The 27,984-nt window shown below is 58.0% G+C and overlaps 1 protein-coding gene across 1 annotated transcript; it reads right to left on the reverse strand.

The window, feature by feature from the left end:
* Nucleotides 1-1,151: 1,151 nt before the first annotated feature.
* Nucleotides 1,152-27,758, reverse strand: LIMK1 (LIM domain kinase 1). The gene is made up of 16 exons (XM_029082879.2): nt 27,663-27,758; nt 24,218-24,314; nt 12,688-12,826; nt 11,034-11,143; nt 10,503-10,709; nt 9,903-10,008; nt 9,443-9,633; nt 9,116-9,308; nt 6,774-6,860; nt 5,578-5,709; nt 5,241-5,300; nt 4,832-4,897; nt 4,013-4,169; nt 3,835-3,890; nt 3,033-3,190; nt 1,152-2,926 (listed from the first exon to the last, which is right to left on the reverse strand). The coding sequence occupies exons 1-16, from the start codon at nt 27,718-27,720 to the stop codon at nt 2,764-2,766; spliced, it is 1,980 nt and encodes a 659-aa protein (XP_028938712.1). The 5' UTR covers nt 27,721-27,758; the 3' UTR covers nt 1,152-2,763.
* Nucleotides 27,759-27,984: the final 226 nt, after the last annotated feature.

Here is a 27,984-nt window from a genome sequence, read left to right on the forward strand (position 1 = left end):
GCTGGGAATCAGGGTCACAAGGACAGCTGGCCCCAGGCTTCCTGGAGCCCTGAGATTTGGCTGAGAGGATTCCATCCCTTCTCAGAGCGACCAGAGCAGGAAAGATCCGTTTCCCCGAACAATGGATCCGGTCTCCCTCCCTACCTCCCCATCAGAGGAGAAGCAGCGTTGCCTAGTGGCTAGAGCCCGGGCCTGGGAGTCAGAAGATCCTCAGTTTTAATCCTAGCTCCACCAGTTGGCTGCTTTGTGACCTTGAGCAAGTCACTTCACTTCTCTGGGCCTCAGTTCCCTCATCTGTAAAGTGGGGATTAAGACTGTGAGCCCCAAGTGGGGCAGGGACTGTCTCCAACCTGATTTGTTTGTATCCACCACATCTCTTAATAGTGCCTGGCACACAGTAAGCGCTTAACAAATACCACAATTATTAACAACAAATACCAAAACTATTATTATTATTAACAGCCTCAGAGCCCCATGAAGGGGCAAAGACAGGGACCGAATTCCATCTGACCTTCCCTACCTAATGCTTGGCACAGAGTAAGCACTTCAGAAAAGCCGTCACTCCCCCAAAATAAGCGGACCTTGGGTCTGGAAGTCGGGATTCCTGGGTTCTAGTCTCAGGTTTGCCCCAATAAGCCATGTGGCCTGGGTACGGGCACTTATCCGCTCTGGGCCTCAGTTTTCTCACCTGTAAAATTAAGTGAATACCTTCCCAGGGAGGCAAGGGGGGCAGATTAACGGCTCAGCTTCTAGTTCCACCCCTTGCCTACCCCGGGACCTTGGGCAGGTCACTTGAATTCTTGGCAGCTCAGTTTCAGAATAGGGATTGTAAACACCGTGCAGGGAAGGGACGGTGTCTGATGTGTTTTTACTGCATGTGCCCCAATACTTAGCCCAGGAGCTTGAGACATAGTAAGCACCTAATAAATATTACTATTATTATTATTTTTAAGTGCTCTTGGAGAGACGAAAGCCTCCACAAACATTGGCAGAGACACGCCGATCCTGCCCTGAGAAGAGCAACTCCGGCCTTGAATCCTCCCCCATCCCAAACCCCCCACTCCGGATGGGACTTCCCTAGGACCCACCGACCCCGGCCACGACCCCCACATCCCCCCGCAATCCTCTCCCCAAGAGTGCCAGTCGCCAGCGATGGGAAATCCTGATTTATTGGCGTCGTCGTTCCGAGTTAACATCCAGTCCCAGAGGAGGTGTCCGCTTGTCCACCTCCTTTAAATAAAATGTCCGGTTTCTCCTTCCAGGTCAAAGTGCGCAGAGAAATGCTTCACAGTTTCTGATCCTGCCTGTAAGCTAAACTAAGGCAAAGTGACAAACTGCCCGCCCCCCGCCCTCCCCCCCTCAAAAAAAATAAAATTAAAAATGCAGTCGCCTTGGCAACCGTGTGAAAAAATAAGACAGACTCTTGTAAAAAATAGACTACGTCAAAGGAACCGGAATCAACTCATTGTCATGAAGAACGGCCGGGAGGGTGGTCTCCGCTCCAGCGGCTGGGGGCGAGGGGGTGGGTGGGGGGGTCCGGCCTTCCCGCTCCCCCTCCCCTCCATTCCGACTGGGACGGCGGGAGAGTTTCCCTGTGACCCCTCCCTGACTCGGGGAACGAGGTCCCGCTGCACGTGGGATTGAAAAGAAAGAGGAAAAAAATGGATGGAAGAGCTTCTCCGCTTCCCTGGAGGAGGGACCCAGACAGCCCTCCTCCCCGCACCCCGGGGGTCAGACCCTTCCAGGGAGGAGACAGCCACCAAACCCTCATGCTCCCCGGCCCCCAGGTCCCTGTTCCAACTCACACACACGTGGAGCCACCCGGCCCAGGCCTCCCTGTTCCACTTTCCCAAGACCCAGATGCCCACGGGAGGCCAGGACCACGGCCCTTCTGCCTCTGCCCAGTGCCCACGTCCTGGGTGACCCCGACCCCTCCCATCCCGGCACCGGCCCCCTGAAGGACGTCCGACCGAAAGAAGCGACCCGCTCCGCTGTCCGGGGACCCTCTGCCGAGGGAGTCCGTGCCCAACCAAGGCATCGCTCCGATCGGTCGAGGAGCCGTTTCCGGCTGCCCTCGGGGGCCCCTTGTCCGACCTCGTGCCCGAGGGGCACCGGGACCACGGGTCATTTCCTCAGTGGGCAGGGAGGGCTTCCCCGGAATCTCAGCTTCCCCCTCCCTGCTCAGATGTGGCAGGGGGAGGAGAGGAGGTTCGCTCACACACGCAGCTTCTGACTTGTGGGATGAGGGGAGGGCGTGGGGGGCGACCGGGGGGGGGCAGAACAGCAGCTGCAGCGTGGCCTGCCGGGGTGGGGGAGGTGGATATGCCCCCCGCCCATCCTGAGCTGGGCAGCGGCGAGGGGCAGCAACCGGGGTAGCGGTACGCGGGGAGTTGCCAGGGGGTGGGAGAGGGAGCCAGAAGCAGGAGGCAGAAGCTGGGGTATCCCCCCTCCCCTCCGGGGTCAACGCAACCCAGATGGGAGGGCGTGGGGCGTGGGTGGGCTGGTTCCCCCCACCCCCAGCCCCGGATCCTCGACTCCCTCGGCTGGGGGGAGGGGACCCCGGGACTCTTCCCACGGTCCCCCGTCCCCCCGTCAGCTCCCAGAGCCGGGACCCCTCCGCCCCCAGTCTGGACCCTGCCACGGAGCAGGGGTTCCCCTGAACGGCGAGAGAGGCGGGATGGAGAGTCCGTGCGGGGGGCGAGCGGAAGGGCGAGCTGCTGGCTATTTACAGGGTCGGTCGGTCCGGGCCGCCGCCCGCGAGGTTCAGTCCGGCACTTCGGGGTGGGCGGGCAGCCCGCCGTCCCCCCGCCGGTGGCCGGCCCAGAAGCCTTGCTCCAGCTGCTCCAGCTGCGACCCCAGGGGCAGGCGGAGCTCCAGGTGCCGGTGAAGGGTTTCCAGCCACTGCTCCAGACTGAGGAAGGACGGCCTGGCAGCCGGGAGGGAAGGAGGGAGGAGGAGAGAAACGGGGCACGGTCAGTCTCCCCCTCGGACCCCCCCGCGCCCGGGCCCCGCCCCCGCCCCGGACTCCGCACCTCTTCTCGGGATCCAGGTCGCAGCACTGGACGGCGATGGGGAAGAAGCTCGGGGGGCAGCTGGGGGGGCAGTAGCGGTCCAGGAAGCCCCGGATGTTGAGGCCAAAGTCCATCGTGCGGGGAAGGTAGTCGGGGTCGGCGTTCACGCGGCCGATGATCTGCGGGTGAGGCGGGGACACTCGGCGTGAGCGGAGATAGAGAGGCGGCGAGGGGGGAGGGGGTGAGGTGGGTAAAGAGGGGCAGGGAGTCAGTCAATTGTATTTATTGAGCGCTTACTGTGCGCCGAGCACTGTACTAAGTGCTTTGGGGAGGACAATAGAACAATATAATAGACACATTCCCTGTCCACAACAAGCTGACAGTCGAGAGGGGGAGACAGACATTATTATAAATCAATAAAATTTCAGATAAGGACATCTACGCATGGGAAGATGGGAAAGAGAGGCAGGGAGGGAAAGGGGAGAGGGGGGAAGAGAGGCAGGGAAGGGGAAGTGGGGCAGGGAGACCACTACACAGGGGGAGGGAATTCAATTGTATTTATTGAGTGCTTACTGTGCGCAAAACACTGTACTAAGCGCTTGGGAGAGGACAATATAACAATAAACAAACACATTCATGCCACAAGGCACTAGCTCAGAGATGCGGGGCAGAAACATTACCCCTCCCGCAGCGCAGCCCCTCTGCCAACAAGGCCCAGGCCCACCCGCTCCAGAGCCGGAGAGGGGATTCGACCCTCGTGACTCAGAAGCCCCATCCGGCCAGCCCCCTGCCTCAGAGCCGGCGGGACCCCAGACGATCTCACCTCGCACAGGACGATCCCGAAGGAGAACACGTCCACTTTCTCATCGTAGCTCCGGCCTAGGGACGGAGGCGGGGTGAGGGGGGAGTCAGGGTCTCCCAAGATCCCCCGACCCTTCCCCCAGGCCGGACCGGGGGAAGCCCACCTCTCCCGTCCACAGCCCCCGCCTCCCCCGACCTACCGTTGATCATCTCCGGAGCCATCCAGTATGGGTTCCCCACCACGGTGTAGCGTTTTTTCCGATCCGGTTTCTTCAGCGTCTTGAGCTGGTCGGGCTGACCCTTGTCCTCCACCATGAGCCGGGCCAGGCCGAAGTCCGCCACCACCACGCTCTTGTTCTGTCCGGGAGAGACCGAGGTGCTCTGGGGGGCCGGGACCAGGGCTGGGGGAAAGACCCCCAGAGGAGGCCGGGCCTGGCCGGCTCAGAACGGGGCGTGAGCCGGCCCTGGGCTCGGGCGAATGGGGGGAGCCGGTCCACAGACCGCTACGATAGGATCAGGGGAGATCTCAGGAAAACCAACGGAAGGAACCTACTGTGGATGGCTGGGCTGAGTCGGCAGGGGTTAACCAGGGTGAGAGGGTGGTCTGGGGGCAAAGGGGGAAGAAGGTCGTCTGGGGCAGAGGGAGAGGGGGGTCTGGTTTGACGAAGATAAGCAGGGAGGGCATTTCCCAAAGGGCACTAGCACAGAGTGGGAGAGACTCTGCCTGCCCCAGCCCAAGGGTGAGCTATCCCAGGAGGAGGAGGAGGAAGAGGAGGGGGCTGCAGCCGTGGGGCAGATGGGCTCCCATATTAACGAACCAAGAAAGCTTCCCCACTAGACCGGAAGCACCTCGACTGTGCTCTCCCAAGCATTCAGTACACTGCTCTGCCCAGAGTAGACCCTCAGTGAATGCTACTGATCGGTTGTGACTCTCCTCAGTGAAGGCCCTACCTCCCCCGACCCGCGAGTGTCACCTCCCCCGCCGCCCCCAAACACACCCAACCGCCACCGGGCCGCACCTCTCGCACCAGGCAGTTGTGGGAGTTGAGGTCCCGGTGAATGACGCTCATGGAGTGCAGGTAGGCCTGAAGGCAGAGGGGACGGACCCAGCTGAGGGACCTGCCGGACCCGCCTCCTGCTCTCCCCGCATCCCGGTCTGCCCTCGGTGGGGTTTCACCTGCCCCAACCCCCATCCCCCATCTGCTCTGGAGGGGTTATCCTTCCCCAACTCCCCACCCCCAATCTGCCCCTTGGTGGGGTTACACCTCCTACCCCCTCTCTCCAGTCTTGGGAGGCTGCTTTGGACAGAGGAGAGGCGGGACATAGAGCTGGCCCGACCTTGACAGCCCCCCAGGGGCAGAGAGATTTAGGGGGTCCCCGGCAGTGGGAGGAAGAGCCCTACCCCCGTCACCCTCCATCTCCGCTCACCATGCCAGATGCGATGTCTTTGGCAAAGCTCACACGCTGACTCCACGGGTACTGGCTGTCCTGCAGAGCGGAGAGGAGAAGGGGGAATGTGGGGCGGGAGACAGAGGAGGGGTGGCCCCTGAAGTGGGCACGACTGACCCCCTGAAGGGGAGGTGGGAGGCCGGCAGGGCTTCACTGGGGCGGAATTGGAACTCAAGGGAGGACCGAAGGAGCCAGAGGAAGCTTACTTCCATTTCCTTCTTCCTGAAAAATCCATTTCTCAGAATCTTCCGGAGGCCCCGAAGGGTAGAGAGGGGCGGAGAGGGGCAGAGAGGTGAAGACGCAGGGAGACCCTCACCATGCTCTTGATGAGACCCCGGAGAGTCCCGCCCTTGATGTACTCGGTGATGAAGTTGAGCCGCTTGTCCTTGTAGAGCACGCCGATGAACCGGAGGACGTTAGGGTGTTCGAGGCCCCTCATCACCTTCACCTGAGGAGCAGTGAGGGAGGTCCCGCTTTCGCACTCAGATCTTATCTACCAATTCTGTCGTGTTGTCCTCTCCCAAGTATTTAGTACAGTGCTCTGCACATGGTAAGCGCTCAATAAAGATCACTGATTGATCGAGGGGGGTCAAACATGACGGTGCTTGCTCATTCAATCGTGTTTCAATCGTATTTACTGAGCGCTTACTAGGTGCAGAGCACTGTATTAACATGGCTCACTGTCTTTGAGGGCCTCCGGTCAGGAGGGGACCCCCGTAGGGCCCCAGGTTCCCCCATGGCTTTAGCCACCAGTCACGGGGGTTCTGGGGTTGGGGGAGCAGGAATCCGACCTACAATGGATGATCCCAAATCTTGACCTGGGCAGAGGTTTTTCCCCAAGCTGCTTGGGTTACCCACCCACTCCGCTCTCTGCCAGAACCAAGAGCTCCAGGAGAATGGCGGTGGAGGATCCGGGGTCAATTACCTTGTCCCCTCCTACCTCACCTTGCTACTCTCCTACTCCAACCCGGCCCGCACACTCCGCTCCTCTAATGCCAACCTTCTCTCTGCTTCTCGATCTCGTCTATCTCGCCGCCGAATCCTCTCCCACGTCCCGCCTGTGGCCTGGAACGCCCTCCCTCCTCTAATCCTTCAGACAATTCCTCTCCCCACTTTCAAAGCCTTATTGAAGGCCCACCTCCTCCAAGAGGCCTTCCCTAAGCCCCTCCTTTCCACTTCTCCCACTCCCTTCTGTGTCACCCTGACTTGCTCCCTTTATTCATCCCCCCTCCCAGCCCCACTTCACTTTCGTACGTATCTGTAATTCATTTATTTCTATTAATGTTTCTCTCCTCCTCTAGATTGTAAGCTCACTGTGGGCAGGGAATATGTGTGTTTATTGTTCAATTGTACTCTTCTAAGCACTTAGTACAGTGCTTTGCATTCATTCATCCAATCATATTTACTGAGCGTTTACTGTGTGCAGGCCACTGTACTAGTCGTTTGGGAAAGTAAGTGCTCAATAAATGAACGTATGGAAGAACAGCGGGGGAGGACCCGGGCCCGGCTCACCTCTTTCAGGAAGGTTCTCTGCGTCTCCTCATCAAACCGGATAAGCTCCTTCATCACCATGACCTCTCCCGTCTCCCGATGCGTCACCTGTGGGGCCAGGTGGGGCCGACTGAGTCACAACCGCCGAAAACCAACAGCCCGCCCGCCCTGCCCGCTCCTGCCGACCAAATGGACAGCCCTACTGAAAGAGATGGGCCAAGGGGAGAGTCGTCCGGGGGGGAGACGAGCTGAGGGGAGAGCCTTCCCCCCCGCCCGTTAGAAGGGACGAGGGGAGAGCCCCCCGGAAGGAGACGAGTCAAGAGAAGAGACCCCCTTGGGGCAGACTGGCCAAGAAGAGAGCCCCCTTGGGCAAGGGGAGATTTGCCTGCTGGGTGACCTTGGGCAAGTCACTTAACTTCTCTGGGCCTCAGTTACCCCAACTGTAAAATGGAGATTGAGACTGGTAACCCCACGTGGGACAGAGACTGTGTCCAACCCGATCGGCTCGTATCCACCCCGGTGCTTAGTACAGTGCCTGGCACATAGTAAGCGCTTAACAAATACCACAATTATTATTACTACTTAATGTCTCGGCCTCAGTGTCCTCATCTGCAAAACGGAGATTCCATACCTCGTCCCCCTTCTATTTAAACTGTGAGCCCCCTGTGGGGACAAGGAGCGGGTCTGATCCGATTATCTTGTATCCTTCTCCAGTGCTTAGTACAGAGCTTGGTACAATGGGGAGCAGCGTGGCTCAGTGGAAAGAGTTCGGGCTTGGGAGTCAGAGGTCATGGGTTGGAATCCCGGCTCTGCCACTTGTCAGCTGTGTGATGGTGGGCAAGTCACTTAACTTCTCTGGGCTTCAGTTCCCTCATCTGTAAAATGGGAATTAACTGTGAGCCTCACGTGGGACAACTTGATGACCCTGTATCTACCTCAGCGCTTAGAACAGTGCCCTGCACATAGTAAGCGCTTAACAAATACCAGCATTATTATTAACACCACAGATATTACGATTACTTCTCCGTACCTCAGTTTCCTCAACTGAAAAATGGGGATGAAATATCCGCTCCCCTTCCTTCCTCCATTGTGAGCCCCACAGGGGACGGGGCCTGGGTCCAGCTTGACTATCCTGTACCTTCCCTAGCACTTGGCACAGCGCTTGGCACACAGTAAGCGCTTAACAAATACCGACGGAACACAGATGAGGAGGACAAAGTCACCGCCCGCCTCCCAGGCTGCAGTTGACACTTCGCCCAGCAGGGGGCTCAACCCTAAATCCCGGACAGGCCTCGCAGAGGCAACGGGTGGCCACCAGGGGGCGGACCGCCTGGCTCTCCGTCAGTCAACCGTATTTACTTAGCGCTTACTATGTGCACAGCACTGTACTAAGCGCTTGGGAGAGTAAAACTCACGGAGAGGCTGGTGCCCACCTGACCCGAGGTTCCCACCTGGTGGCCACCTGGCCCTGACCTGGGGCTGCGACCAACCCGATTTGCTTATACCCACCCTGGCGCTTAGTAATAATAATAATAATGTTGGTATTTGTTAAGCGCTTACTATGTACAGAGCACTGTTCTAAGCGCTGGGGTAGACACCGGGGAATCAGGTTGTCCCACGTGGGGCTCACAGTCTTAATCCCCCTTTTACAGATGAGGTAACTGAGGCACAGAAAAGTTAAGTGACTTGCCCACAGTCACACAGCTGACAAGTGGCAGAGCTGGGATGTACGGTGCCTGGTAGGTAGTAAGCGCTTAAATCATAATGTTGGCATTATTGTTGGCATTCTAAGCGCTGGGGTAGATACAAGGTAGTTAGGTTGTCCCACGTGGGGCTCACAGACTCAATCCCCACTTTCCAGATGAAGGAATTGAGGCATAGAGAAGTGAAGTGACTTGCCCAAGGTGACACAGCAGACAAGTGGCAGAGCCGGGACTAGAACCCACGACCTCTGACTCCCAAGCCCGGGGCTCTTTCCACTGAGCCACGCTGCTTCTCTAATGCCACCATTAGTAATAACGGTAGCATTTGTTAAGCGCTTACTATGTGCAAAGCACTGTTCTAAGCGCTGGGGGGGGGATACAAGGTGATCAGGTTGTCCCACGTGGGGTTCCCAGTTTTAATCCCCATTTTATAGATGAGGTCCCTAAGCCCAGAGAAGTGAAGTGACTTGCCCAAAGGCACACAACCTGCAAGCGGCGGAGCAGGGATTAGAACCCACGACCTCTGACTCCCAAGCCTGGGCTCTTTCCACTGAGCCATGCTGCTTCTCATTATTATTATTATTCTTATTCGGGGCTTCCCCGGATTACAGCCGGGGGCGGGGTGCAGATGGGGGGAGGCCGAGGGGGGGCCGGGGGTACCTTGATGGCCTGCCCGAAGCAGCCCTTGCCCAGCACCTCGCCGTGGATCAGGTCCGACGGCCGGAAGACGCGGTGTGTGCGGGACACGGCCCGGAGAGAGCCGGAGCGGCCCAGGTTGTTAGGCTGGGAGCCCCGGGAGCCCGACGAGCCCGGAGAGCCCGAGCCGGGGGACTTGTCGATGCTGTAGCTGCGCCTGTCGGGATGCCCCGAGACCGTGTGTCGGCCCGCTGGCCCCGTTTCCCTCCCTCCCCCCCACACCGTCCCTGCCCCCCCATCATCCCAGCCCCAGGATGCCCCCACCGGCCCCAAATCCCGAAGAAGACGTACAGGACGGGCCTCTGACAGGGAGGCCCGAGGTCGGTGGGGCCGGGGGTGCGGGCCGGGGTGAGGGCCGGGGGGCTGTGCAGGTCCGCCGGGGGGCTGGCCGGGGGTCCGGGCCCGCGGGCCAGGGCGTCGTGGGGGTCGTGCTCGATGGTGAGCTGCAGCAGCCGGCTGGTCTCCTGGATGAGCAGGTCGATCTGGCCGGGGCAGAGAGGAAGGGGTCAGCGGGGACCCCCTCGCCATTCCGAGACCCGGCCGGACCCGCCCGCGCCCCACGGGAGGGACCCTACCCAAGACCAGGAACCTTCCTGGAGAAATGGGTCGTGATGCTGGACAAACGTGGGGTCTGCCCGCTCCGAGAAATACAGTAGACCCCTTGGTCGGCAACCTGGGGATTCCCCTGCACCACCGGGGGGGGCTGTGGCCGGGGCTGTGGGTGATGGGGGTCCTGGGGGTCCCGGCCCACCTCGTCCAGGGGGACGTGGCGGATGGGGGTGCCGTTGATCTCCAGGATGCGGTCCCCGACGTGGATGGAGTTCTTCATGTCCGGGCTGATGCAGTCGGGGTCCACCCTGCAGGGCACCGCCCCCCCCGACCCACCCAGCTTCTTCAGAGCTCACGTAAAAGGTGGGGGGGCGTGCACCCCACCCCCAACCCGGGACCCCTCCCCAGGCGCGGGCAGGTGATGCCTCAGCCGGGCTCTGCCCACTGAAACGCTACCAAAGTCGTCCGCCCGTCCTCTCTCCTCGCCCCCACCCACCCCTCACCAACTCCTGCCTGGCCACCGACAGCTCCTCCCTGCCCGTGCCCCACACCCTCAGCCCCCTCCCAAACACCTGCCCGTCCCCCCAAACTATTCCCAGTCTGGCCTCCGCCGGCCCCCACCCCAATCCTTCTTCATACTCTCTCCACCCTCCTTCATTTGGCCTCGACCGGCCCCCTTCCCGGCCTCTGCCCGCGCCCCCGAAGCCCCCAGCCTGGCCTCGACCGGCCCCGGCCCATTACCCCGGCCCAGCCCCCGCTGCCGCCCCCCCAGCCCCCACCTCCCAAAGCCCCCGGCACGCACCCTCGCACCCGGACGGTATGGGGGAAGTCGGAGCCGCAGCCCGGGGCGCCGTAGTGCTGGTCGATGGACACCGAGAGGCCTCTCTTGCCGTCGGCCGAGGCGGGGATGGACACCAGGGTGACGGTGTGCGGGATGTGGAAGCTCGGAGAGTCGGGCAGGCTCTGCTCCATCACCGGCGTCACCACCATCTGGTAATAGCAGCGCCCGCTGCAGGGAGGGCACAGAGGGCGGGCGGGAGATGTCACAAAAAAAATTAGGGTGGCCCAAGTGCTACCATAGTTTCAGACCACCCTGGCTAGAGGCCTGCGGGCCCGTGGGGGGCACAAAGGAGGGTCTGGAGGCCTAGAATCCGTTCTCTCCCCTCTCCCCGGAGCTGGGGAAGGAGCAGGGGGCGCACCCCCCTCGGCTGGGCTGGGGGCGCTCCTTGGGTGTACCACCCTGCCGGGACCACTGTGCAAATACCACCTCACCCATTCCATCCCCTGCCCTGTCCATGCCCGCCCCGCCCACGCCAGCCCCGGCCCGCCTCACCAGTAGAGTTTGGAGCGCTCCACCAGCGCGTAGGTGTCTCCGTCGCCGATGAAGGCCCGGCAGGTGAGGCAGATGAAACATTCCGGGTGGTACTTCTGCTCCCCGGCCACCTGCGGGGGGAGGGTCCCGTTGCAGCCTCCCCGGGGCCCCCTACGCCGTACAGTCCCGGATCCTCGGAAGCCAGGACCACAGAACCGAAGCTGGGGATTGCGTTCTGCCCCACCCCCCGCCGCTCGGTCCAGCGGCCCCCACCCAGCCAAGGACCCTCGGCAGGGGAGAGAGGAAAAGGGGGCCGGTCGGTCCTTGGAGAGCTGGGAGAGACCATTATGGGGCAAGCAGGGAGGGAGGGGGTGTCCATTTGACAGACCCCTTACAGCAGGGACCCGGAACCCAAAATCAGTCATGTTTCTTGGGGTGCTCGGCTGGAGGGAGTCTTCGTCTGTCCCCCGATGCCGGGACGGACCTGAACCTAAAAGGGGGCTCCGTGTAAAACCGTCCAGCCCCCGATACCCAGGAGGGAAAGCGGTCGACTGGCCACCCCTACTGCATCCTCTAGACTGTAAGCCCGTTTTAGACAGGGAAGATGTCTGTTTATTCTTATTTGTACTCTCCCAAGAGCTTCGTACAGGGCTCTGCACACAGTAAACACTCAATAAATACCACTGACTGACTAACATCTGCTCCCAGGAACGCAGCCCCAAGTCACATGGTCTTCCCTCTGGGGAACTTGGCCCTTCCTGTCTCTTCCCGGAGTTCGCCCACCTCTTCCCACTTCCTTTCAATCTGTGAGTTACCAGTTACAAACGACCCTCATCAGGCACAGTCAAATAAGCGCATCCTTTGGTCCGACCCACTTTGCACCCGTCTGTTCCCCACAGGGGCACTGGGAAAAACCAGGTACTGGATGCCCTCCTGGACACCCGTCACGATTACGGATGGACCAAGTCTCCCCTCTCCATCCCAGCTGGGACCATCCAACACTCCTGACTGTCCCCTCTCCATCCCTGACTCTTTCCACAGTGACCCAACACACGTGGCTCACCCGCAAACCTACAGATAATCCTCTGGGCCCCGGATCGTCACAGGTCCCTGAGGGAACGGATTTCCCGTGCTCACCCCCAGCCAGGTGGAGTCACATCTGGCTGGGCTTGCTCTGAGCCCACCCTGTAAGGGCTCCAGTGATGTCCCTCGCCCTGAGGCTCTGGGATTCGGGGAGTGGTAATTCTGTATCTGCTCCGTCCACCCACGCCCCCTCAGCCTGCACCTGTCCACACTGCAGCGTCCAGACCCTTTCCGGTCTCTCCTCACACAGAAGCCGCTTCATCCCCCAACCGCCCTGGATGCCCATCTCTGGCCGCTCCCCAGCTCGTTCCCGAGCCAAGGCCAATCTCGGCTCCTCCCCGATGACCTCCCGGACCCCATGCCTTCCAGGGACCCCTCCCCACGGACGCCGCTCAGTGCCTAATCAAACGGCTCGGCCCCACGGGAGTCCGGGGCGGCCACTGAGGGAAATCTGAGCATGACGGGATACCGGCGGCCCCCAGGCTGATTTTCTCAGTGGCCCCCGGGGTCTCCGCTTGGTAATTCCCCGGTCTCTCCCGCCATCTCTCCACGGGGGCGGACGGGCCCCGGACGAGGGGCGGGGGAGACTGACCATGATGAGCCCCTTGTTGATCTGCTCAGAGCAGCCGTGACAGAGCTCCCCGAAGCGCATCCAGTAATCCTTCTTGCAGTAGAGACGGCCATCTTTTTCGTAGTACTGATGGGACAAGGAGGCCCCGCATTCACAGCACCTGCAGCACAGACCCAAGGGTCGGGGAAGAAGCTTCATGGCCCTGGCCAGAAAGGTCCCCCACTCGGCCCCCCCAAAACACACCATTTCATCGCTACAAGGACTGTCGGGCCCCCCACAACCCGAGTGGGGTCGGCAGATCTCCCCTGACCTCTAACCTTTGAACCCAGTCACCCGGCTCTGCTCTGCATCAGTCAGCTTCTCCTCAGATCTGTTGGGGTTTTTTTTTTTAAGAGTACCTGCTAGTAATAATAATAATTATGGTACTTGTTAAACGCTTATTATGTGCCAAGCCTGTTCTAAGCGCTGCGGTGGATACAAGGTAATCAGGTTGAAGATCACAGTTTTAATTTCCATTTTACAGATGAGTTAACTGAGGCCCAGAGAAGTGAAGCGTCCTGACCAAGGTCACACAGCAGACATGTGGCGGAGCCGGAATTAGAACCCATGACCTTCTTACTCCCAGGCCCATGCTCTATCCACTAAGCCATGCTGCTTCAGTGCTAAGCGCTTACTATGTACCCGGCACCGTACTAAGCGCTGGGATGGGTACAGTACACACAGATCGGACACAGTCCCTGCCCCGTAAGGGACTCACAGACTAAGTAGGAGGGAGAACAGGGATTTAATCCCCATTTCCAGGAAAATGGGGCACAGAGAAGTGACTTGCTTACGGTCACACAACAGACAAGTGGCAGAACCGGGTTAAGAAGCCGGGTCCTCTGAATCCCGGGCTTGGGCTCTTTCCACTTGTCTACACCGCTTTCCAAATTCCAGCAGCAGCCCAAGCCATAGCCTCCCAAAGGTCTGGGGGAGGCCGGAGGAAATTCAGTGAGGAAGGAAAGAGTATCTATCTCACCGCTGACTCTTTTCCCATATTCTCTCCTTAGCCTGGAACTTCCTCCCCTTCTATGTATCCCACACTACCACTCTCTCCATCTTCAGAGCATTCTTAAGATCACATCTTAAGATCACATATGAGAAGCAGCGTGGCTCAGTGGAAAGAGCACGGGCTTTGGAGTCAGGGGTCGTGAGTTCGAAACCCAGCTCTGCCGCTTGTCAGCTGTGTGACTGTGGGCAAGTCACTTAACTTCTCTGTGCCTCAGTTACCTCATATGTAAAATGGGGATGAAGACTGTGAGCCCCACGTGGGACAACCTGATTCCCCTGTGTCTACCCCAGCGCTTAGAACAGTGCTCTGCACATAGTAAGCGCTTAACAAATACCGACATTATTATCTCCTCCAAGAAGCTTTCCTCGACTGTCTTCATTTCCCCATTTTGCTCTCGTCTGCATCCTTTATGCACATGGGACTTTTGGATATATGAAATTTGCACCACTTCCAACCCCACACCATATATGTGTACATATTATAATAGCAATAATAATGATGATGGTATTTGCTGAGCGCCTACTATGTGCTAGGCGCTGGGGGTGGATACAAGCAAATCGGGTTGGACACAGTCCCTGCCCCGCATGGGGCTCACAGTCTTAATGCCCATTCTACAGCTGAGGTAACTGGGGCACAGGGAAGTGAAGTGACTTGCCCAAGGCCACCCAGCAGACAAGTGGTGGAACTGGGATTAGAACCCATGGCCTTCTGACTTCCAGGCCCGGGCTCTATCCACTACGCCACGCTGCTCCCCCACATATCTTTAAGATATAATTATATATTATAAAGTACTTATTCATTCATATTAACGTCTGACTCCCCCTCTAGACTGTAAGCTCGTTATGGGCAGGCAATCTGTCCGCCAATTCTGTTGTACTATGCTCTCCCAAACGCTTAGTCACTTGACTTTTCCGTGCCTCAGTTACCCCATCAGTAAAATGGGGATGAAGACTGTGAGCCCCATGTGGGACAGAAACTGCGTCCAACCTGATTAGCTTGGATCTACCCCAGCACTTAGTATAATGCCTGGCACATAGTAAGCGCTTAACAAATACCAACATTATTATTATTAACGAATACCGTAAAAAAAAGAGGTGCTCAATAAATACCAGATTGAAGGATGGAGGGAGTCGGGGCTGCTCACCCAGGAGCAAGGAAGACGGAGGAGAAGGTGGGGAAGACGTGAACCTACCAGTCTCAGGGACAAACACAAGGGAACAGGCTTAAAACAAAGCAGGAGAGATTGCAGCTAGACATAAGGAAGCACTGACGCCCATTCATCCTGGACATCTTATCACCCACCTGCCTGGAAGCAGAGGTTGGGATGAAATCATTATTATTATTATGGCATTTAAGCGCTTCGCACACTTCGCTCCTCTAATGCCAACCTTCTCACTGTCCCCCGATCTCGTCTATCTCACTGCCGACCCCTTGCCCACATCCCGCCTCTGGCCTGGAATACCCCTCCCCTCCTCAAATCCGACAGACGATGACTCTTCCCCGCTTCAGAGCTTTATCGAAGGCCCATCTCTTCCGAGAGGCCTTCCCTGACTGCGTCCCCCTTTCCTCTTCTCCCACTCCCCTCTGTGTCGCCTTGACTTGCTCCCTTTTATTCATCCCCCGTCTCAACCTCACAGCACTCATGCTCATATCTGTTTATATATGTATATTAATGTCTGTCTTCCCCTCTAGACTACAAACTTGCTGTAGGCAGGGAACTTGCCTGTTTATTTTCGTATTGTACTGACCCAAGCGCTTAGTACAGCCCACAGTAAGGGCTCAATAAATACAACTGAATAAATGAATGAATGAACGAAGCCTTTACTATGGGCCGTACACCGTCCTACGCACTGGAGTAGAACAAGTTAATCAGGTCGGACCAGTCCCTTATGGAGGGGGAATGGGTTTTGAATCCTCATTTTACAGTTGAGGAAACTGAGGCACAGAGAAGTTAAGTGACTTGTCCAAGCTCACACAGCGGTCAACTGGCAGAGCCGGGATTAGAATCCAGATCCTCTGACTCCCAGAACTGTGCTCTTTCCACTAGGTCACGTTGCTTCTCAAGAGATGACCTCTCTGTAGAGGAGAGGGGGGTCATCACACCCCCTGAAGACACCCAGGCCCGTCAGCAGGGCAGTGACGGACACCCTCGGCACCAGCCAGAATTTGGAAGAGGACTGGGGTCCGAGACTCAAGCCTGAGAATGTGCCCGGTCCTGGGGGAAAGGGGTGTCAGGAAACTGTGCTCCTCACCACAGATTGGGAAGCAGCATGGGCTAGTGGAAAGAGCCCGGCCCTGGGAGTCAGAGGACCTGGATTCTAATCCTGACAATGCCCGCTGGGTGACTCTGAGCAAGTCAATTAACTTCTCTGGGCCTTGGTTCCCTCATCTGCAAAATGGGAATCCAATACCCGTTCTCCTTCCTACTTGGACTCTGAGCTCCTTGTGGGACCTGATTATTCTGTATCTACCCCAGCACTTAGTATAGTGTTTGATCCATAGTAAGCGCTTAAATACCATTATTATCATTATTATTATTATTACTATATGTGTCCAAGATGGGCCCTTGGCCCTCTGGGAAAGAGAGGACGTGTAACAAGTGTCTCCCTTCCTTTAGCACTTTGCTGTGGTCTTGGAAGGGCAGAAAAAGGAAGCAGGAAAGGGGTCAGGGTTCATTTTGACAAGAGAAACAGAAGTGGAAAGTTTTATCCACAGGAATCAATTAAACCCCTCGGGAACAGGGACCGTGCCTTCTGCTCTCTCTTCCTCTGTTTAGCACGCAGTACTGGGTGAAGCTAATAATAACTGTGCTATTTGTGAAGTGCTTACTACGAGACAAGCACTGCTCTAATAATCGTGGTATTTCTGAAGCGCTTACTACGTGCCACTCACTGTATTAAACACTGGAGGGGAGATATCAAATGATCAGTCGCTGTCCCCCAGAGGGTCCATAATCTAAGAGTGAGGGAGAACAGGGCCTGAATCCCCAATTTTACAGATGATAACAATAATAATAACAATTGTGGTATTTCTTAAGGACTTACTATGTTCCAGGCACTGTACTAAGCCCAGGCCTGGGAGTCGGAAGGATCTGGGTTCTAATCCCAGCTCTGCCACGTGTCTGCTGTGTGACCTTGGGCAAGTCACTTCACTGTGCCTCAGTTACCTCATCTGTTAAATGGGGATCGAGGCTGTGATCTCCCCACATGGAACGCGACTGCGTCCAACCCGATATGCCTGTATCCACCCCAGAGCTTAGAAGAGTGTCTGGAACATAGGGCTTAAAAAAATACCATAATTATTAATATTATTATACAAGATAATCGGGTTAAACACAGTCCCTGTCCCACATGGGGCTCGCAGTCTTAATCCTCATTTTACAGATGAGAACACTGAAGCACAGAAAAGTGAAGTGACTTGGCCAAGGCCACACAGCAGATAGGTGGCGGAGCCGGAGCCCAGTGACTTGGCCAAGGTCATCCAGAAGGCAGGCGGCAGAGCCAAAAGAACCCAGTCCCCTGACTCCCAAACCCAGGCTCTTCCAACTGGGTGTGTGTCTTGTCTCTCCCATCAGACTGGCAGCCCCTTGAAGGCAGAAACTCTGTCTTCCTTCCCATTCATGAAGTGGGATGACATACCTGGTCTCCCTGCTACTTACTGAGCCCCATGTGGGACAGGGTGTGTGAACAACCCGATTAACTTGTTCCTACCCCAGTGCTTAGAACAGTGCCTGGCACATAGAACGAGCTTAACATATACCATTTTAAAAAAAAGGAGAGAGAGAGAGGGAGAGAGAGAAAAAGAGAGAGGAGGGAGAGAGGAGAAAGAGAGAGGGGAGAAAGAGAAAGCGAGAAATAAAGAAGAGAAAGAAAGAGAAAAGGAGAGACGGGGAGAGAGAGAGAGAGAGAGGAGGGAGAGAGGAGAAAGAGAAAGAGAGAGGGGAGAGAGAAAGAGAAAGCGAGAAATAAAGAGAAAGAGAGAGAAGAGAAAAGGAGAGGGGGAAAGAGGGGGAGAGAGAGAGAGAGAGAGAGGAGGGAGAGAGGAGAAAGAGAAAGAGAGAGGGGAGAGAGAAAGAGAAAGCGAGAAATAAAGAAGAGAAAGAAAGAGAGAGAAGAGAGAAAAGGAGAGGGGGAGAGAGGGAGAGAGAGAAAGATAGGTCGGAGGCAGTGAATGAAGACCCAAGGCCCAGGGTGGAATTCAGAATCCAAGCCAATCGCTGACTACCACAGTTGGCAGAGTAAGAAAATGCAGGTTGAGCCCACGCCACTGTGCCCCTTCTTCAAACACCTGGGTAACAGGGCAAGATGCCAGGTTGGTCATCATACTTGCACCCTCTCCCCTGTCAAACTGAAAGCTCGTTGACAGCAGGGCATGTGTATACCAAATCTGTTATATTGTACTATCTCAAGCGCTTAATACGGTGTTCTGCAAACAGCAAGCGCTCAGTATATATGATTTTTATGGTATTTTTTTAAGCTCTTACTGTGCGCCAGGTACTGTACTAAGCGCCGGGGTAGATACAAGATAATCAGGTTGGACCCAGTCCATGTCCCAGATGGGGCTCTCCGCCTTTCTCGCCATTTTACAGATGAGGTGACTGACGTACAGAGAAGTGACTTGCTCAAGGTTGCACACACAGCAGACAAACGGTGGAGCCGGGATTAGAATCCAGATCCTCTGACTCGCAGGGCTGTGTACTTTCCATTAGGTTACGCTGCTTCTCTACTGAATGACTTCTTACCGTTCTCTCCCCGGTGCTGAGCACAGTGCTCTACAGAGTAAGTGCTCTATAAACGCTACTGATGGATTGATGGGGGGAACTGAAATGCCTGACCTAAGCTCGCCCTGTTGCTCATTACCATGACAAGGGCAGAGCTGCCTTATCGATCATCAGGCTCCCCTCCTCTCACCCTCCATCACCTCTCGGAGAGCTGGGACCCAAAAATGTTGGCTCAGAGCTGTAAGGCACTAATAATGATGGTATTTGAAGTGCTTACTATGTGCCGGGCACTGTGCTAAGCACTGGGGTGGATACAAGCAACTCGGGTTGGACACGGCCCCCGTCCCACGTGGGGCTCACAGTCTCGTTCCCCATTTTACAGATGAGGTGACTGAGAAGTGAAGTGACTTGCCCAAAGTCACACAGCAGAGTGGCAGAGTGGAATTAGAACCCATGACCTTCTGATGATGATGGTATCTGTTAAGCGCTTATTATCCGCCAAGCTCTGTTCTAAGCACTGGGTAGATACAAGGTAATCGGGTTGTCCCATGTAGGGCTCAGGGTCTTAATCCCCCTTTTACAGATGAGGTCACCGAGGCCCAGAGAAGCAAAGTGACTTCTCTGGGAGCCGGGATTAGAACCCATGACCTCTGACTCCCGGCCCGGGCTCTTTCCACTTAGCCACACTGCTCCTCAGCCCCGTTCCTTGGTCTCCACCCAACTAATTGAAATCGATCGATCAGTGGTATCGGAGCGCTTACTACGCGCCCAATCTGTCTCCCCCAAACCCATCCCCTAAACCAGGTTCCTTCTTACTCTACAAGCAGCCAGGGCAGGCCTGGCAGATCTTTTCTTTTCGAGCCGACGGGGGGAGAGAGCGAAAGTGGGGCAGGGTCTCTGGAGGGGGAGGGGGAGGGCCGCAGAAAGCGGGGTGCCGGGGAGGACAAGAGAGCTTCAGAGCAGCAGGGAGGCACGGGGGGTTGGCGCGGGAATGCGACATCCTGCCGGGGGGCTCTGCCTCTTTAAGAGGATCCCGGCTCGTCTCACTGTCAGGGCCGCCCCCCCAGTCTGGGGAGCCCCCTCCCCGGCCCCCACCGGCCCCCGCCCCCCCGGCCAACCATGAGCCGTCCCGGGAAGGACGCGGCAGCAGCGGCTCAGCCTGCAATGCGCCTCCCCAGCGCTGCAGTTTTGCCAGGGCCTGCAGTGGCACCGGAGGGCATCATCCCCCACCGCCCCCCTCCAGCCTAAGGAGCGGGGCTAACGGCCATCAGAGGCCCCGGGAAGCCCCGCTAGCCCCCTCCCCACCCCCGCGGCCCTCGCAAGGACAGTGACGGTCGGGCACAGTTTGGGGGTACACCCACGCACACCCTTTGGCAGCCAGGAAAGCTCTTTTGGAAGGGCAAAAAGGGCCCCCCCCATCCGTTCCAAGGGGGGCTGGGGCAGCCTTGAGGGAGTAAGGCAGACCCTGGAGGGAAACTTCAAGGACCCCTCCGAGACCCCCGCGGTCGGGCTGGTGGAGATGGAGGCAAGTTGCGGGGGCCGGGGGACTCTGAGCTGGGGAGGGGGTGGCTAGGTCCAGAGGAGAGAGGCCAGAGGGGGCCGGGCTTAGCATCCCGCGCTGCCCACCGGGTGCAACGTGGGCGTCGCAGAGCGGATGCCCATTACATCATCGGGGCTGGGCACCCTGTGTCGGCTCGCTCAACTTGACCTCACGCGGGCTGGATCCACCAATGATGGCTAGGGCTGCATTAACCCCTCAGCTTCCTCCTCACAGGACCCCCGCCCCCCTCCCTTCCATCCCCTCCCCATCCTGCCCCCAGCCAGGCACCGCTGCAGGACCAGGGGGAAGAGGGCAGGGCGGGAAGAGGGTGCCCAAGACCCCCAAAGGGATGAATTAGGAGTGGTAGACTGGCTCCTTCCATCCACCCAACCCCTGCAGGATGACCGGGGATGAAGATAGCGTGTGTGTCGGGGGTGGGGGGGTCCCTGCCCCTACCCCCTCCTAACCCAGGGCCAGTCCGCCCTGACCTCGTGGGTCCAGGCTGATGGACACCAGGGGGAGGGGGCGACTCCGCTCAGGAGCGGTGGCCAGTCGGTCGGCTGTGGGAAGCATCCGCAGCGTGGCCGAGTGGGGAAGTACGACTGGGATGGGGGGGAGGTGGGACGGGGTCACATGGCCCTCGAGAGAGAGAAGCAGATGTGAAGTCCCTGGAAAGGCTGGGGGGAGGGGGTCTTCTGAACAGCCCCCCTCCCCAGGACCCACTGGGCGTGAGCCGAGTAATGAAGCGGGCAGGGCCCCGAGGTGGGGCAGGAGAGAAACCATAAACCATTTATCGGTTCCACTGCACAAAAAAAGACTTCCTGTCCTCAAACAGCTTTGCTAGTTCCCTGTGCTCTTCCCCCCAACACCCCCACTAGCCCCCTCCCCGGCTCCCCACTTTGGACAGACCCTGGCCCTCCGCAGAGTTGGTCTCCCTCACAGATGCCCCCCAACCCCGGGCCCTGGGGACGACAGGAGGAAGGTGGGTGGGGGTCCGAGCAGGGGCGCTGCCGGATGTGGGGGAGAGGGGAGACGGTGACCCCCTCTCTCCCGCAACTTACTTGGCTCTGTGAAGGAAATGTGTCCTACGGAGCCCTGTGAGAAGCATCTCCCGGCCCCACCGCTCCCCGCGGTCCTGAGTTCAAGGAGTCACGGGCGTCGGGGAGGAGACGGAGGCGGAACAGCGGGGATGACCCGCCCCTCTCCCCCACAACGGGACTTCCCAGCCCCGTCTCCTTTGGCCGGGATCCTCCTCGTTCCCAGGAGTCCCCCTCCCCGGAGGGCCCCGGTGTCGGCGGCCCCGTGCGAGAAGCAGCACGGCGTAGTGGGTAGAGCGTGGGCCTAGGAGTCGGAAGGTCATGGGTTCCAATGTCAGCTCTACCATCGGTCTGCTGTGTGACCTTGGGCAATTCACCTCACTTTCCTGGGTTTCAGTTATCTCATCTGTGAAATGAGGACTGAGACTGTAAGCCCCACGTCGGGAAGGGACTGTGTCCCGATTTGCTTGTATCCACCCCAGCGCTTAGTAGAGTGCCTGGCACACAGTAAGCGCTTAACAAATACCACAGTTAATAGATAAAGCCTGCCTTCCTCTCGGCCTGGCGGGGTGAAGGGACGGGAGGCCTGACCCGACCGGAGCTGCCGTGGCCCGGCCTTTGGGGACTGAATCCCCGAACCCTCCCTGGGGGGGGGCCGACCACCTCAGAGGGACCATGTTTCATTCATTCATTCAATCGAATGTACTGAGCGCTTACCGTGGGCAAAACAATACACTAAGCACCTGGGAGAGAACAATGTAACAATAAACAATACACCATCCAGCTCCAATGTGTGACTCCGGGGCATCCTGGGGTGCCCAACAGGGCCCACGCCTTCCTTCTCCTTATCTAGACTGTAAGCTCATTGTGGGCAGGGAATATGTCTGTTTATTGTTTTATTGTACTCTTCCAAATGCTTAGTACAGTGCTCTGTACACAGTAAGCGCTCAATAAATACGACTGACTCACTGACTGACTCCCCAGGAGAGGCCGACCCTCTCGGAGCAACAGTCCTGGCCCAATCTGTGACTTCGGGGCGTCTTGGAGTCCCCAGAAGGGCCCACGCTCCCCTCCTCCGCCACGGCCGGCGCCCCACGCCATCAGCCCTCTCTGCCCAAGGCTTGGGCCGCTTGCAGGAGGACCCAGGGTTCCGCAGCGCCAGGCGTTCCCAATGAGAAGCGGCGACAGGGCCGGGCTGTGGGCGGGACCCCTCCCTCTCAGATGTTGTGGAACCCAGGGAACCCCCTCCCCAATCTAGCGTTCACCATCCATCCTCCAGCCCCCTGCCCACACCCGGCTTGGGGGACCGAGAGGGGAAGGGGGCCACGCACAGCTGGGACCGGGTCTTCCTGGAAGCATCTGTGAGGAGGGAAGGAAGGGTGGGCAGTGGGGGGAATGGGCACAGAGGTGGACCTAGGGTGCCCGCAGACCTTCGGACGCAGGGCCAAGAGTCCGGTGCCCATGTGCCCGGTTGCCTCCAGGGGAACGAGAGACTCGCTGCCCTCCTCCACCACCCTTCCGTCAGCAGTGGCGTGACCGGCCAGCCCCCAGGACAGAGTTTCTGATGCCCACTCCGCTCGAGAGAGCCGTTGATGGCCCTAATGAATCCAGGCACTCTCTTGTCAACCCTGAGGACGTCTGCGGAGCTTATATGTTTGCTGAGTGGGTCGCTGGTACGGGGGCATCTTGCGCCCTACCATTACTTAACTCACTCCGCTCCCCTTTTCGGGACCCCGGGAACACGGGCCCCACTTGCGAGCCACAGAACTCAGCCCCGGAAGTGAAAAATCCCGGGAATAAAGGTGGTCAGTGCTGCACTGGTAGAAGATGCGTGACCTCTTGAGAAGAGCCTGGGTCTGGGAGTCAGAGGACCTGGGTTCTAATCCCAGTTCCACCCCGGGGAAGAACTCGGCCCCGGGAGTCAGAGGACCTGAGTTCTAATCCCAGTTCCACCACCTGCCCGCTCTGCGATCTTGGGCGAGTCACTTCTGTATCCAACCTGATTTGCTGGCACCCATCCCAGCACTTACTACAGTGCCTGGCTCATAGTAAGCGCTTAACAAATACCAATCTCTGGACCAAAATTTCCTCTCTGCTGAAAAATGGGGATTCAAAATCTGTTCTCCCTCCTTCTTAGAATGGGACCCCCATGTGGGACAGGGAGTGTGCCCGGCCTGATTATTTTGTGCCATTATTATCATCAAATGCCGTCGAATCGTTTCCGATTCATAGCGACTCCATGGATCTATTTTCTCCAGAACGTCCATCTTCTGCCATAATGCATAACCTGATCGTTGTTATGGTTTCTATCCATCTAGCTGCAGGTCTGCCTCTATCCACATTTTCCCTGGACTTTTCCTAGTACTAGTGTCTCCTCCGGAAAATTGATCCGCCAGACGACGTGTCCGAAATATACCAATCTAACTCGAGTCAAGTGGCCTTCCGAAGACCACCCTGGCTTAATTTATTCCAAAACCCTGTCGACCCCAGGGTTTAGTACGTTGTTTGGCATGTGATAAAAACAGGAGAAGCAGCACGGTGTAGTGGATAGAGCTCAGGCCTGGGAGTCAGAAGGTCATGGGTTCTAATTCTGCTCCACCACTTGTCTGCTGTTTGATCTTGGGCAAATCACTTCACTTCCCTGGGCCTCAGTTACCTCATTTATAAAATGGGGATTGCGACTGAGCCCCGTGTGGGACAGGACTGTGTCGAACCGATTTGCTTGTAACCACCCCAGTGCTTAGTACCGTTCCTGGCACATAGTAAGCGCTTACAAATTCGATAATGGTAATTATTATTATTAAACAAAAACCACAGTTAGAGAAGCAGCATGACATAGTGGACAGAGCACACGCCTGGGAGTCAGAAGGTCTTGGGTTCTAATCCCAGCTCCACCACTATCTGCTCTGTGACCTTGGGCAAATCACTTCACTTCTCTGTACTTTATCTGTAAAATGGGGATTGAGACTGAGTCCCATGTGGGACGGGGACTGTGTCCAACCCGATTCATTTGTATTCACCCCAGCACTTAGCACTTAACAAGTACCATAATTATTATTATTACTCAACCAATACCACAATTATTGTTATTATTACCACTGTACCAGGCAGCAGGGGATGACTGAAAACCAGGTAAATGCCCTCCACCCCTCCACAGGCACACGCCTGGAATGGGGGCACCCACCACCCACCCTCCACCTTACCTGAAGCAGTCGGAGTGCCAATCGGCGTTCAGGGCTTGGAGGTACTGCCCATCGAAGATGCTCTGGCCACAGTCGGCGCAGAGAGGCAAGTCATTTCCTGAGGGGATGGAGATGGAAACGAAGGTGGGTGAGAGACTCTTCCCGCCCCCTAAGCGCGACCCCCTCCCCCGACCCCTCTCCCCACCCCAGGGACCTCGGGGTGACCAGAAAGGCCCATGGAAGACCCGGAAGACCACGAGCAATGCCGTTACCGGGTCAACCGATTAATCGATACTATTGAGTGATCCTGATGTGAGTCCATCAGGAGGGGCCCGTCTCTGGGAATCGGGTCTCCTGGGTTCATCCTGGAGATGGCCAAGGGGCCATTCATATTTATTAAGCGCCTACTGCGTGCAGAGCACTGTACTAAGAGAAGACGGCCCACGTGCCACGAAACGGGAGGCCCCCCCGCCCGCCGGTTCACTGGTGGCATTCCGTGCTCCGGCGGGAGGGTGGCTGGCGGGGACGGGAGCGTCGAGGGGTCCTGCACAAACGACTGTAATCGATCAATGATCAATTTCTCCTTGCAGGTTCCCCATCCTGTGGGTTCAGGATGGAGGCTTACCGGTCATTCCTGATGGGGGTCTCTATTGGCATTGATCAAGTGCCCTCTGCCGGCGGGAGGCTGCGATGAGCGCCCACTGCTGGTAGGGCACTAAACTGGGTACCTGCTACCGGAGAGGTACGGTGCTGAGTGCCTAGTGCCGGCGGGAGGCTGTGCTGGGCGCCCACTGCCAGCCGGATGCTGGGCTGGACACCATACTGAGTGCCCGGAGCATACCATGTAAGTAAAAGGCTCAGTCCCTGCCCTCATGGAGCGTCCAGCCCACTGGGTGAGACCTCGGGTCTCTCCAGCCCAGGACTCCATCGGCAGTCAGCAACAAGATGCCAGGAGGGATGGGGTCCTGAAACTCAGGGTCACCACGCGAACACCTCATCGACAAATCGACACACGAGGAAGCAACTTCTGTCCCCTTGAGCCTGTCCTTTCCCGACCCCAGCCCGAGCAGGATTCATTCGATCGTATTTATTGAGCGCTTTCTCTAGGCAAAGCACTGCACTAAGCACTTTGGAGAATACAATATAAAGATTTTGACTGAGTGGGGGAAAACGGGCTCATCCTCCAGCTAATAACTCGATCCCTCTTTCTGATCTATTTAAGGGGGGGGTCTGCCTCTCCCTCCAGAATAAGCTGGTGTCCGCAAAGTGTACTGCATTTTGACGGGGGCCCACTACAGTGCTGTGCACAAAGAAGGCGCTCAGATAGAAGCGGCAGGGCCTTGGCAAGGGCACGGGTTTGGGAGTCACAGGATGTGGGTTCTAATCCCAGCTCTGCCACTGAGGGACCTTGAGAAAGTCGATTCACTTCTCTGTGCCTCAGCTACCTCCTCTGCAAAATGGGGATTAAGAGGGCGAGCCCCACGTGGGACGGGGACTGTGTCCAACCTGATTACCTTGTATCTACCCCAGTGCTTAGAAAAATGTTTGGCACATAGTAAGTGCTTGACAAATATCATAATTATTATTACGGATTGATTGATAGAGTGATAGGTGGGCACGAGGCAATCCCATTGGTCCTGCCAACATTGACCTTCTCTTCTTCAGCCACCTACCCAGACAGCAAGGTCTACACAGTTCTACCTGGGGGTCCCAGCGGGTAAGACCCTCCGGAACGAAGTCCAAGGAGCAGTGTGACCTAGTGGAAGGAGCACGGGCCCGAGAACCAGAGAACCTGGGTTCTAATTCCGGCTCTGCCCCATCTGCTGTGTGACCCCGAGCCAGTGACAACTCCTCTGGGCCAAAGTTACCTCATCTGTAAAATGGGGAGTAAGACCATCAGCCCCCTGTGGAATGCGTCCAAACTATGTTCTATCTACTCCAACATTCAGAACGCTGCCCGGCACATAGTAAGCGCTTAACAAATACCATTAAAATACAAAAAAAGGAAATAAATAGTTCCGATCCCCGTACTCAGGGCCTGAACAATCCTGCATCCTTAGGACCCAGTCTAGGTGTCCCTGCCTTGTGGGGGGCGGGGAAGGGTCGATGCCGGGCCACCCCAAAGGATGGTGGCTGGGTCGCCCAAAACACGGCCCGGGCGGGCAGCCACAACTTAAAACCGCAGGTCAGTCGACGGTATTTATTGAGCGCAGATTCCGCGCGGAGCACTGTACTAAGTGCTTCGGAGAGAATTTTTTAAAAAACAGATTTGTTCCCCTCCCATAAAGAGGTCTTGGCCCAAACGGAAAGTAATAATGGTATTAATAACAATCGTGGTATTCGTTAAGCGCTCACTGGGCCAGGCACTGTACTAAACCCTGGAGTAGACAAAAGCAAATCCAGTTGGACGCAGTCCCTGTCCCATATGGGGCTCAGCGTCTTAATCCCCATTTTACAGATGATGGCACTGAGGCCCAGAGAAGTGAAGCGATTCGCCCAAGGTCACCCGGCCAGACAAGCGGTGGAGCTGGCATTAGAATCCAGGTCCTTTTGACTCCCAGGCCGGGGTTCTATCCGGTAGGCCAAGCCGCTCCTCCGAAAGGCGCCGGAGTCCTGCCTGGGTGCCGGGGCCCGGGCCGAGCTGGGGGGGGTCCTCGGGGCTTGCAAAGTTGTTAGTTCGGGGCGACGGCGGGAGGGAAAGGGCACCCCTAGAATCTGGGGAGGGGGGCACTGGGAAGGAAGGAGAAAAGAAGAGGAAAGGAAACGGCAAAGGAATGGGGGGACATGGCAAAGGAATGGGGGGGAGATGGCAAAGGAATGGATGCCGGGATCTGCAGTTTTGGGGGTGAATCATTTAGCCCCCCCCCCCCACCCCCACGTTTAGCACAGCCCCTGGGATCTGCGGGATGGAGGTGACCTCGGAGCACTTCATGTCAGCGGCCGGACTGAGCAATCTTGGCACATCCCATTCATGGCCCGCAGGCCTGCCGCCCCCACACCCAGGGGGGTCGGGGTGGGGGGGGGGGACACACACATGGAGGTCAGGGAGGCCGGGGTGGGGGCGGGGGGCTCGCCCGGTCACTCAGGCCCCCCGTCCCCGGCCAGGCCGGGATGGGCACCGGAGTGGGCGACGGGTGGGGGGCCGGGGTTCGCGTGGGAGAGGTGAAGGGGGTTGGGGGGGGGGAGGAGCTGGGCCGGGGGGGATGGCAGGGGGTCGCCGACGAGGCGGGCCGGAGCCGGGGGAAGGGGCGGCCCTCGGGCCCGGGGAGACAAAGGCCCGGATGGTCGGGGACCGGCGCCGCGGGGACCCCCGGGGTCCCGCCCGGAGGGGAGCGCTCAGGGGAGGGGGCGCGGAGACAAAGGGACCCCTCCCCCCGGCCCCCGGCCCCCGGCCCCCGGCCCCCGGCCCGGGGATGGATGGGGGCGGGCGGACCCCCGTCCCGCAGCCCCCGCGCCCCTTACCCACCTTCCTCGTCTCCCATATGCTCGTCCCTCCAGGTGCAGCACAGTAGCATCAACCTCATGCACCCGGCGGGGGCTGCGGCGGCGTTGGCGGGGGGGAGGGCTGGGCGGCGGGGGGCTGCGGAGACCCCGACCCCGAGCCTGGGGCGGGGGGGGGGGGGAACGGGGTCAAAGGGCAGGGGGCAGGTCGACCGGCCGGCTGTCGGGGTCCGGGGCTCCGGCCGCGCTGGGGAGGGAGGGGCGGGGCCTGCAGGGGGGCGGGGGGGCCGCTAGGGGGCGGGGTTTTCCCGGGGTGGTGTCCAGGGGGCGGGGCCTGTTGCTAAGGA

This window comes from Ornithorhynchus anatinus, chromosome 17, assembly GCF_004115215.2.
Source record: "Ornithorhynchus anatinus isolate Pmale09 chromosome 17, mOrnAna1.pri.v4, whole genome shotgun sequence".
Lineage (NCBI taxonomy): Eukaryota > Metazoa > Chordata > Mammalia > Monotremata > Ornithorhynchidae > Ornithorhynchus > Ornithorhynchus anatinus.

Bases quoted from the DNA above. Each gene is read 5' to 3' on its own strand.
- LIMK1 (XM_029082879.2), bottom strand. From the start codon at position 27,720: ATGAGGTTGATGCTACTGTGCTGCACCTGGAGGGACGAGCATATGGGA. The intron at 12,827-24,217 runs GTAAGGTGGAGG...TCTGTGCTGCAG, and splicing joins TGGCACTCCGACTGCTTCAG to GTGCTGTGAATGCGGGGCCT. The intron at 4,170-4,831 runs GTGCGGCCCGGT...TCTCCCGGACAG, and splicing joins ACAACTGCCTGGTGCGAGAG to AACAAGAGCGTGGTGGTGGC.